The 12,571-nt window shown below is 32.8% G+C and overlaps 1 protein-coding gene across 3 annotated transcripts in view; it reads left to right on the top strand.

The window, feature by feature from the left end:
- The first annotated feature begins 5,073 nt into the window (after positions 1-5,073).
- Positions 5,074-12,571, top strand: part of LOC106462279 (survival motor neuron protein 1-like) — a 116,487-nt gene continuing 108,989 nt past the window's right edge. For 2 of the 3 annotated variants that reach the window (XM_022389483.1, XM_013922181.2), the window contains exon 1: positions 5,074-5,143. In XM_022389483.1, coding sequence (XP_022245191.1) covers positions 5,099-5,143 — 45 coding nt within the window. In that variant the 5' untranslated portion in view covers positions 5,074-5,098. The remainder of the gene's footprint in view (positions 5,144-12,571) is intronic. The other variant, XM_022389481.1, reaches the window with a different exon arrangement.

Here is a 12,571-nt window from a genome sequence, read left to right as displayed (position 1 = left end):
AATAACAGGAAGAACTGTGTTTTCTTTCAGACATAGTGTGAGTCTTTTCATGTTTTACTTGGAACAAATCACCAAATAGCTTGGAAATCAAGGGTTACAAAACCCTTTTAACTGAGTTTTTGAACTCCTTGCTATCATCTTCAGTTGGGCAAAGAACTAATGCACTAGGTATTACATCTACTGGCACCAGACGCCTTGAACTGTGTTAATTGAATGGCTATCATCCAATATCATGTGGGCATATTTTACAGTTTAACTCTGATTGATAGGTCAGAAAGTAAAAGTCATAAAGCTCTTTTGGTCTCATTGATCTTGCAATCAACAAATCATTATGACTTCAGATAACTGAGTGGTAAACATACAATGGAAAGCATATACTGTATTTTACAATACCACTCAAGAGCTCAGAAAGCAATGGTTGCAAAACCCTTTCAACTAAGTTTTTGAACTCATAGCTATCATCTTCAGTTCTGCAAACTGTTGATGCACTAGGCATTACATCTAATAGCTTTATATGTATATGGTAATCAAGTAAAAATCAAACAATATAGTGCATAAAATGTAGTGACCTGTCTGAAATTTTTAAGGAAGTGGTCTATACCTTCTTTGGCTGTACTCTTAACCTGCTTAGTCTTACTCACATGGACCTGTGAAGATGTCATGGGCTTTTCTCTATAGATTCCTAGACAACACCAAGCTGAGGTACAGTTTGGTTAGCATATCCACTCTGACCAGCAGTAGTTCCCTGCATAAACAAAACAATGAGGTATGCTTGACAGCTCATCCATCAGCTCTGCACGACACCAGAGTTCATTTTAATCCATGGCTCTTTTGGCAGTATCCTTCCTAATTTGGGGAAGCTCATTACAGCCTCATGGGACACTTATTTCACAATGTATTTCCCATTATCTCTCCTGCTGGTGAGGTAGCTCTTGTTGGTGGAACACCTTCATTCTCTTTTAACTAAACTCTGATGGCTTTAACCAGAGATGATATTGGGTTATGCTGGCTGACAAATGCCTGGAAGTCCATTACAGAAAACGCCAGGCCAGGCAGACTCAGCCTCTCCAGACACCATATCACCTTCATGACCCTCAATCATCCATGTTTTGCTTGCACCAAGGTCGACCTTCTGGGAGAGAGCCCGATCAACCTTCTGAGTGCAACATATTCTAGCTCATTTTCATCTTGAATCCACAAAAGCAAGAGAAAGAAGTCATGAATATTTGCAGTATTGGTAAAAGTTCGATTTCAGGAAAGGACTTCTCCTAAACCCAACAACTCCCTTACATAATCATCTTCTTTCAATGATAGTATCTGTTTATTGGTTTTAAGTTTTTAAATTTGAAAAATACATTTCTGTATCTATAAAGTCTTTTTAAACGTATTTTACACAAGATTAAGAGTAAAGGGCAATAAATGAATATGCAGAAAACAGAAAACTCTGCAATAATTTCAACCTAAAACAACATTTACTACGAAACATGGACTAGGAGAACCTATTTGGTTTACTTCTATTACCAATACTGCTGTGTCATCTGCTACAACAGGATCTTCTTGAAAATATCCAGCCATATCATGACAAAAGCCAGTTGTAATTTATCTGGCCACTTCAACATCATCACTTAATTGAAAAAAGCAATGTACTATAATGGAAAAGTACCATATGAGGCATGTTAGGCCCAGTTCAAAATAATTTCCAGAGTGAACAGGTGGAATAATCAACAACAAGCTATTCATACTGCTTTTCATTTAAATGGTAAGCTTTAACAACATTAAGTAACATTCCAGCTGAGAACCATAACAACTATCAATTATTCTTGATAGAAATGAATAAAAACCCTATAACCCGAGCACTTTCGAAAGATGGATCTTTCTTCTTCAGGGACAAACTGGGAACAGTGGTGTAATCGAACGAGTGATATATATAAAGGGAGTTTAGTGACGTCATAAAGATCATCCGGTTTTCCATGAAATGTTTAGTCTATTTCTCTATGTACGTTTATAAGCATCTCATTTCCGGTATTGTGTAGCCAATGGCGAGAGTGTGTGTGAAAAGGTGTTACGTATATTTTACTTTAGAAATGGATAAATATATGTATATTGAAAACTATACTTAAGTGTTTAAGTAAAATAAAGGTGATACCCGGAGACTGATTGAAAAAGATATATTATGCTAATCAATTTCTAAAAACAAGTATGGAAATTTATCTTAAATAAATAGTAAGTTTTAGGCAATTCAGTGTTCACATTACATGAAAATAATATGCAAAGAATAAAAATTATTTTTCTGACAGATAAAACCAATGAACGGAGTTAACTGATTCCAGGATCTAGATTAATTCCGAAAGGTTGAACAGTGTTTAGATAAGCAATCCAATAAGATTCTTTTATTTCTCTATCTGCTTTAGTTTTGAATCCTGTTTCAATGCCGATGAGAGTAACATCGTCAATGGAATGGCCAGGTTGGTTAAAGTGTTGAGTGTTAGTAGAAGATTTATGGCTAATGAAACGTTTTCTAAGAGTTGTTTGTGTATGTCCTACCTATTGGTGATATCATTTTTACAATGTATAAGGTAAATGGTATTTTTTGTTTTATAAGTGATTTCTTTGGATATTTTAAAGTTTCCTTGATTGTGCTTGTCTGAAAATGAGTCAGTGGTTTTTATTAACTTGCAGGTTTGACAACGGGCTTTATTACATGGACGACAAACATTTTTGGGTGGGATGTAATTCATATTTGTGTGAACAATGATATCTTTTATAGTTCTGCTTTTTCAGAAGGAGACAAGGAGCTTCAGGAAATATCTGTTTAAGTCGATCGTTCAGTTGTAGGAGATGAAAATGTTTTTTTCAGAATTCGAGGAAACCTTTCTGAGTTTAAACTGATAGGCAATAATAAGAGGAATTATATTTGAAAGATTAGTATTGCTCTGATTTAGGATGTTTTTCCATTTAATTATGGTTTTAAACATATATATATTTATCCATTTCTAAAGTAAAATATCCCTAACACCTTTTCACATATACTCTTGCCATCGGCTACACTGTACAGGAAATTAGATGCTTATAAAAAGTACATAGAAAAATAGAGTAAATATTTCCTGGAAAACCAGATGACCTTCATGACGTCACTAAACTTCCTTTATACATATAACACTCGTTCGATTACATCACCATTCCCAGTTTGCTCCTGAAAAAGAAAGATCCACCTTTAGAAAGCACTCGGATTATAGGATTTTTATTCATTTCTATCAATACTTCTTGAACTTACGTTTCTCTAACATCATGAAACTATCAGTCATTGGTAGTTGCCTTATCCAACATGCTTGAAGTGACACAAGGAAAAGTATTCTGAGTATGGTTCCACATTAGGAGAGGAAAGACTTTAGCTGGTTTTGTGGAAAATTTGGAAAAGCTTATACACTGGCCTAGACAATTGAAATAAATAATAAAAGACTTGTTACCCTTACTAGAACGTCAATTACAATTAACAGTTGATGAATTCGTTTTTGCATTGACAGGTGTATTCTCCTGAATGGAAGTAATTTGTTGTTTCTTTGAATCCAATTATCTTTGTTGCTTCTTTGAAAGCTCTAACAAATCTAATTTCTTTGCTCAGCTTGAACATCAACTGACTATTCTACATATGTGAAAAAATTATTCTTGGCAGGCTTAGCCATGCATTCTTTGTTGCAAAGTCACTGTGTTATATGTTCATGGAACTCGCATGTCTTGTTTTTAGGTCTGATGTCCTCATTTTTCTTTGTAAATGTTTTTCATGATGCCTTTTCTAAATCTGAGGCTCACATATACTTGCAGTTAAGATAATTTATTCGCCATCTGTAGTTCATGGGGTCGAAATACAGTGCTGAATATACTCGCCCTTTCAGCCATGGCTGTGAAGCCCTTAATTCGTTCCTAAAGAGTAGGGTGGCAGAATATGTTACTAGCCAGTTGCTTTCCCTGTGGTCAGCAGTTATAAATCAGGGGCAGCTTTGCTTTAAACAAACAATCTATAAATCAATATCAACTCCCATGCAGTTTCATTTGTTGAATTCTTCTGTACGATTCTATGATATAATTTCATTAAATACACCGAATATTTATATTATGATTTATCCTCTCCTTGTACAATGCTCTCTCCTCCAGTGGATAAGTGAGAAGTCTGAAGACTTATTAATGCTAAAAACCGAGTTCCAATACTCTTGGTGGACACAGTACAGATAGCTGCTTTGTGCCTAACAGCAACCAAACAAACAAAAGCTCTTTAGACACAGTAAAATACGTGTATTGTAGCAGGGGAACAGCATTTGTATTCCTAATGTTCTTTGCAATATTTGTCAATTTTTTTTACAGTTTTCTTGTCAATTTTTTTGTCAGTAATGAATTTCATCTTTTAATATTCCTTCAATATAAAATCGAAATAGTCGATAAAATCCATAATCCATTGAAGAACATCAGGATTCTCAGACCTTTCTTTCCTCCATAAGAGTTTCTCATTTTCCTGTATTATTGTTATTTATTTTTTACATAAATGCAACAGGTATTTTCAAACGACAAAGCATTCAGGTAGCCTCATAAAATTTATATTCTGGTTCAAGCCATAGCCTTTTCTCTCTTTCCAAAGCCTGAGTAAGGGCTTCAATGCAATTAGTTGTTCCAGCTGAATTTCCAAATCCCTTCATCATTTCCGTCATCCTACCTTTCGATTATTCTAATTTCGAGATTTATATTAAATAAAATAGTATTAACTTAACTTTAATTTTGCAAAAGTGGCTTAAAAGTTTTCGTATTAGTTGTTGTTAAGCATAAATGTACACAGTGGATTATATTTGCTTTGTCCACCATAGGTATCGAAACCAAATTGTTAGCATCGTAAACCTGCAGACCGCTAAAGTCATGGGGGGGGGGCTAAAAGGTGTTATCCCAACAGACTTCTACTGAGATGCAAGCATTAATTTTAGCATGTAATTAAAATCAGCAATAACAGCCTACAGTCATTTAAAAACAAATTCTACATATGTTGATTTTTCTAAAATGCAAAAAAAATTGGTAGATGGGGCTCATGTTCTACAAATTATTGTGAAAAGTGAAGATGGCTGCTGGAGAAGGAGATATATTGTGGAAAAAAGATGATGAGGTAAGTAAACAATAAAGTTTAGCTTGAAAAATAGAGATGTATAATGAAAATTGAAATAGTATGTATATGAGTTTAACATACTGTATAACTAAGATTAGCCATTTAGGTGCGTACTTTTCAGTCGTATCACGTTCAAATTTTGAATTTGACATTTTGAAATTTGATTTTGAGTCAAAATCATCGTCAGATAATTCAGGTTCAGTATTAGAGCCAGAATCATCGTCAGTTTTGCACAAATTCAACTGTTTCTTCAAGTGTGAAAACATTGGCGCGATATATTGCCATTTTAGGCCCGTTCTCAGGAAAATTAAACCATTTTCAACTGCAAATCTTATCGGTGTTTTGAAAAGCAACATATGCAATGTTGATGACGAGGAACCAACTTTTTAGAAAATTATAATATAAAGTTTAAAGACGGTTTGAATGGATAGTGAAAGAAACTTTTTACAAACTTTGTAACAAAGTTTCTTTCTCTACCCATTCAAACTATCTCTAAACTTTACGTACTCCATCAGTCCATGTTGGATACGAATCAACAGCTGAAATTATCATCTGTGCAGATTAGGCTCTTGAGATTGATTTTGTGCACTTGATTCGCATTTTTAGCGGGAAATTCAAACCGCATTATGTGATTGCTACATGGCAACGGAGTTTGGGACTCTGGTATCAGAGATTTGAGGTGGAAGAAACTAAAATACTTGCTGTAGTAGTTATGCAATTTTTTATTTGCCAACACTATGGTCATGTAGCTGCTGCATGTAAATCCAATACCCTCGTTGTGTGGGTTGAGATGGTGATTATCACATTACAAATTGCAAAAAAGAAAATGAAACACCTCTATGTTGTAATTGTTAACAACACTACACTGTAAACTGTAAAGGTTGCCAGAAATACAAAGACATAAAAACATGATTTTCTAATGCCAATCACAACATCAATGAGCAAATTGCACAAACAACACAAACACAACATACTAAAAAAACCACAACTTCCAACACCAGTCATGCAACAAACACCTACAACAACATATACAAATGTAGTGAGAAAACAAACCCACTAACCAAAAACAAGTACAAGCAAACCAAATAAACAACAATCAAATCAACAAGAAGAAGAAATAATAGAAACATAAAATAATAGTAACAACACAGCAGAAAATAGCCCAATGATTGAGGCTATGAAGAAAACATTTATGGATTTTATCAAAGAATATCTAAATCCACAGAACAAACTAGATTGCATCAATCACCCTACCCATAAACATAGCCAAAAGATGTAACACCCATCATACTGCTCCTAGCACAACAATTCAGGAGCACTTTTCTAAAATGAACATTCACAGTTAAACATGTTAACATCCAGGGTGATCTTTGTTCCAAGAGGTATGAGACTGAAGAATTAAATAGTTCAAGCAAATACTGATGGTATAGTTATAATAGAAACCTTGTTAAATAACACTTAAACTTACTGGTTATAATACTTTAAGATCCAACAGATTAAACAGTAATGACCCTAATGATTATATAAATCTACTTTATCAGTAACACAGATAGAAATAGAATCAACAAATGAAAATATAATAATAGATATAAATTTACCAAATGAAAATACTATTACCATTGCAGGAATTTATTGTTCTACAAAAACAATAGATATTCAACTGTTAAATAAACCCATCAATATAACAGAAATTTAATAATAATAGGAGATCTTAATAATAAACATACAAATTCTAGTTGTAGGGAAACTACCCAAAATGGAAGAAAATGATTGGATTTTGTTGAAAATACTGACTGTGTGTTGCTAAATTACAACACTCCTACTGATACAAATGATGCTTATCATTCTAGTGATATTTTAGACCAATGTATCAGATCATCTGTAATAAGAAATAAGTGTTCCAACTTTTATGTTGGTAATGATGCAGATAGTGGTAATCTATATATTACAAAACTGAATTACCTGAAGGCAAGTTGGCTTAAATATACTCTACCTATATGAACAGTTACCAAATTCAACAATTAAAATTGCCAAAAACCATCAGATATTGATGATTCTTGTCAAACAGTTTCAGAGTGCCTGATAAAAGGCTGCAGAAAAGTCAATACTTAAAGAACAAAAATACCACTCCAAAACTAAATGGCAACCACACACACACATAGATCTTAAATATGATCAAAGAATGCTGGCAACTCAGAAGACAATATATGGATACAAGAAATCCAAACATCAAAACCCACATTAACTTATTAAGAAATAAAATAAGAAACAAAATTAAACAATTAAAAGAAGATAGCTGGAACAATTACTTTTCACAATTAAATGACTATACAGATGTTAAGAAATTTTGGACATTTCATAAACAACCAGAACACTCGCAAATATCAAACCTTAAACTTTGAAAATAAAATAGCTTATACAAATAAACAAAAAGTATAAATTTTTAAAGAAAAACTAACCAAAACTTTCAAAACACACCATGAATCAGATATGCATACTCACTTTTATAACAAGGTAAATGAACTTGTAGAAAGAAATAAGGATCTATATACACCAAAATTACCCACCCCTTCAATAAATCTCTAGAACCAAAATATAAACAATAGTACTGTAACAAAACTGAAATAATCTTATCTCTAAAATAAACAAGTGTTTGAATGGGTACCACAAATTCCAACCCTCATGGGTAATTTGGGCAGGTATCTGGATGCTCAAAAATTTCCGATCGCTATCAACATAACAGTTTCTAATATGCAGAAGACAAGACAGTATGAACCATGATGCCACACAGTTTAAGTTTACTCCATGTGCAATGTTGTTATTATTTTTCTAGCAGAAGTGTATCTAAAACTACCAATAATAAAACGTTATAAATGTTTGGATGGAAAAATAAAATAAAACATTAAATGATGTAATTATAAATGAAAGATGAAAATGATGTTAACCTCAAAAGTTTTTGTGGCCATTGTGTATACAAAAGCAAAGGCCTGCAAAGTTTAGGCTATTGTATGTATTCTCACAATTCTGCATGCGGCACTGAAATGAGATCAAACAAACATCTCTCCATTTTTTAACTTTTCACCAATTAGTAATGAGCACTAATTTAGTGGTTATGAAATTAATATCAAGGTATAAAGTTTCCAACTGTTTCTTCGATTGGATACTATTAACTTATTGATATTAGTAATTAGTAATGAAACAAAGTAATCTTTAACAGTTCACCCTGGCTGATTGTCATTACACAATACCTGTGTGGTGCAGGCAATATTTGTACATAACAACGACACATAGGGTGTACATACGTATGTTTACATACAGATGTTATGGGATCTACAGCCGCCTGTCATTATAACACACATTGAGAGATTACAAGACTGCTGAATGTGCCTGTGCTATCAGAAACATTAGCACAATTGATGGGTGGAGCTTACTTCAAATATTTCAATGACAAAACTTTGATAATTCCCCATTAAGATTAATGTGTGTGTTTCTCACTTAAATTGCAGTGAAATGAAACAACGACTCTATGGCAGTGATTGCCACATTCTAATACCTTAGATTATGACATACAACAACTAGCTACAGTTGAAACAAGTTAAACTAGTTATATAAATATGTAGTAACCTTTGAAGATCATATTTATATTGATACAATAATTTACAGTATTTACTACTACAAATCACACTGTCATCAGGTTTGAAAGTTTCCTATGAGTGATAGGCCTCATTTCTATCCTAGAATGTTGACTGTGCTATGCTACAAAATATTGGTAACCAGAAACCAACTGCATGTAGTGAATCAGCTGACAGTTATTTAATAAAGAAGAATTTTAAATGGACTATTCAAAATTTTCTGCTTATTAATTGATTCTTTGTCTCCTATATTTGTTATTGTCAATGGAAGAGATAAAAGTTTGTATGGTAAAGCAAATTTTGAGAGTATAATGAACGGTTGAATAACTTGATTTATAAGGTACTTGAGGATTTTTGTATACTGTTAAACTTAAAGATCAGTGACTTTTTAATCAATGTTGCTGGCCCACCACAAAAATTTAATGAGTCTCTATCACTATGATTGCTTTCACATTTGTCTTCATTCTCTGTGTCATGACTTTTTTGCTTGTTTCTGATTTCTGCTTACTGTTTTCTCTTAAAAATAGTAGTTTGTCTGCAACTCTGTTTACATTACTTTGACTTAAACTTTGCATAACCTTTTTTTAAGAAGTGGGTAGTTAACTTAGAAACAGGTAACAGTCATGACGATTGGTAGCCAGATTTCCGGGTATCCGGGGAAAACATTAAAACAAACCAAAAATAAAGCACTGGGTGAAGATGGAATATAAGCTATCCTATTAAAGAAAGGTACTCAGAAATTGTTTGACCATCTAACAACTTTATTTAATCTACTCCTAAAATCTGGATATATCCCAGCCTTTTGGAAGCAGTCTAATGTTCGTATGTTTCAAAAGGAAGGAAAACCAGTGAATAAGCCAGGTAGTTATTGACTGATTAGTTTAACTAGTTTTTAAGCAAAATTTTAGAGAGAATTATTAGTAATAGATCTCAACTTTTCTGGAGATTACATCAAAATTAACTAAAGTTCAAAATTTTGGCAAACAACTGATCATTTATTTAGGCTAACTGAAACATAGTTTACAGCTTTAATAAAAAAATGCACTGTCGCTTGCTTTCTCGATATTGAAAAAGCATTCAACATTGTATGGCACAATGGATTAAGGTTTAAGCTAAAAGAAATGGATTTCCCAATAGGAGTTATTCACTAGTTATAAAATTTTCTAGATAATAGGAAATGTAGAGTAAATGCTGAGGGTACTTAATCGGAATATTCTACTCCCGAGGCAGGTGTTCCTCAGGAAGGGGTAGTTAGTCCTAGTCTCTTCATCATGTATGTAAGTGACATGCCTTTAAATGATCCAAATTTTAGTTCAACTCCTTGGCATTATGGAAGAGTTCAGTTACACCCCTGAGTAGCATCTGCAAATATGCAACCAGTATTAAATCAAATTGTAGAATACTGCCAAAACTATAGAATAAAGATTAATGTTCCCAAAACAAAATTAATTTTGTTTTCAAAATCAACTAAAACTCTGAGAAACCCACCCAAACTATATTTGAATGGGGCTATTTTTGATGTCTTATCATCAGTCAAATTATTAGGAGTAACTTATGATTCTAAATTAACTTTGAACAAACACATTGCAGAAATAAAGAATAAAATGTGACAATGAGCAAACTATGTCAAAAGGTTAACAGGTAAAAATACAGGAGCAACAACAGAGAACATCATTAAAATATACAAACAATATTTAATTGAATATGCATACCCTGCATTGACAAATGTTGCAAATACACATCTCAGAAAAACTACAAAATATTCAAAATTCGCTAATAATTACAGCTTTTAGAGTATCAAGATGCTCAAATATGCTAACATATTACCAATAATAGACAGACTCATAGATTGCTCATTTTGCTACTTTGATAAAAATCCATATAAAAATGATTTATTAACTGAAATAAATTGCTATATTATACATGATCATGATAAAGTTAAGTATCTCTCCCCCCTAAATTTCTGTTATAAGAACAAGACCACCTACACTTAGATTTAGATACCATATGTGTATTTATGTCAAATACGTGTTGGTAGATATATCTTGTGAAACATGACGTTTTACTTCTGAACTGTTTGTTAAAATATATGAACAAATGAAGTGAAATACTTCAGTATGAACTGTTTATGAGTGTATGTGACCAAATAAAGAGAAGAGTAAAATTACACTAAATGCTACTAAATTACTGTTGAAGGACCTGAAAAGGTGAAGATAAATCAGTGTTTACAAAATGTAATACATAGCATAAACCTGATGCAAGAATTTGTTGGTAGCATTTGTCAGATTATTAATTGTAGTTAAGGAGGGAGGAAGAGGTCAGCTGAGAACCTGACCTTCCTAAGTCGCCCAACAACTGAACACCGATCCAGAACTTGTGTCTGTGTGTACGGCGATGGAAACGTTATGGACACATAGCAGCTGTGGTGAAAAAAGATAAGATACATCTATATGCTGTACATGCTAGCAAAAACACACAGCAAACTACAAAGGTTGCCTTAAATACAAGAGCATCAAACAAAGAATATATAATATAAATAACAATATTCAACCTGCACAAATTAACACACAAACACATGAAACAAACTGAACACAAAAAGCAGCAAAGAAAACCATTATTACCAACACCACCTTCAATAACCACAACCTCAAAAACACAGATCACTCAAGCACACACCTGTGCTGATGCAGTAAACTCATCAAATAAAAAGCAAACAAAACACAGAAAAATGAGAAAACAAATACAACAGAAAACTCATTGTGAAAGAAACAAACGACCAACAATTACATTCAGTAAACAGCCCTATTTTAGCAGCAGTTAAAACCACTTTTACAGAATTTATTGAAGAATACCACAATCCACTAAAACAGATGACATAATATTAGTATTATAAATAGCCAATAAACAATTCACACCAATAATCCCTTATATTATCAGAATGATCACAAATTCTTTACTTGCATAAAAGTTACAAATCACCCAATACCAGACATTAGAGTGTTAACTTGATTAAAGTATTGACTGTGTATTTAAATGATTATTTTATGTAAAATACACTCTTGATATGTTAATCCTGAAATTACCAATGAACTGTTTGTGAAATGTCTTTAGATCAACCAAATAAAGCAAATTGGTGACGGAAACACAAAATGCTATGTATTACATTAATGGACATTGGCCCTGAGAAGGAAATACAAACAGTTTTAAAACAATGGATCTTTTAGCTCTGTTTACTTGAATTTCTAAATTGCATTTTACAGTATATAACATATCACATAGCATTTTGGGATAACATGGGACCCATTAGTCCATCTCAGCTGTTCCATCCTCTAAACTATATTAAAATATACACATTAAAAATATCTTAAAGCCAGCCCTTATCATTCATATACTTATAAAGCTTTTTTTTAAAAATCACTTAAATTTACTGCCTCTACAACATTTGAAGGCAACCCATTCCAAAGGCCAATCACCCTGTTAGAAAAGCATAACTGTCTTAGCTGAAGATGACTCCTTCCCTGCCAAAATTTATATTTGTGTCCCCTAGTCCTACTATTCTTACTGTTAAATATACAAAAAAAGATGATGCATGAACACTATCAATTCTCTTTACAATCTTAAACACCTCAATTAGATCTTTCCTGAAATCCTATTTGTTCTACCACTTGCGATAGCACACTGCTTGAATGGCTTTAGAGACTGATCAGCTATTACACCAAGATCTCTTTCTTTCATAACACTGTTAAGGTTAGTCTCATCCAAATTATACTTATAATTCAAATTATGATAACCCACG

Source organism: Limulus polyphemus, unplaced genomic scaffold, assembly GCF_000517525.1.
Source record: "Limulus polyphemus unplaced genomic scaffold, Limulus_polyphemus-2.1.2 Scaffold1131, whole genome shotgun sequence".
Classification (NCBI taxonomy): domain Eukaryota; kingdom Metazoa; phylum Arthropoda; class Merostomata; order Xiphosura; family Limulidae; genus Limulus; species Limulus polyphemus.
Note: the sequence above shows the minus strand (reverse complement) of the source record. Positions and strands in the feature narration are given on the sequence as shown.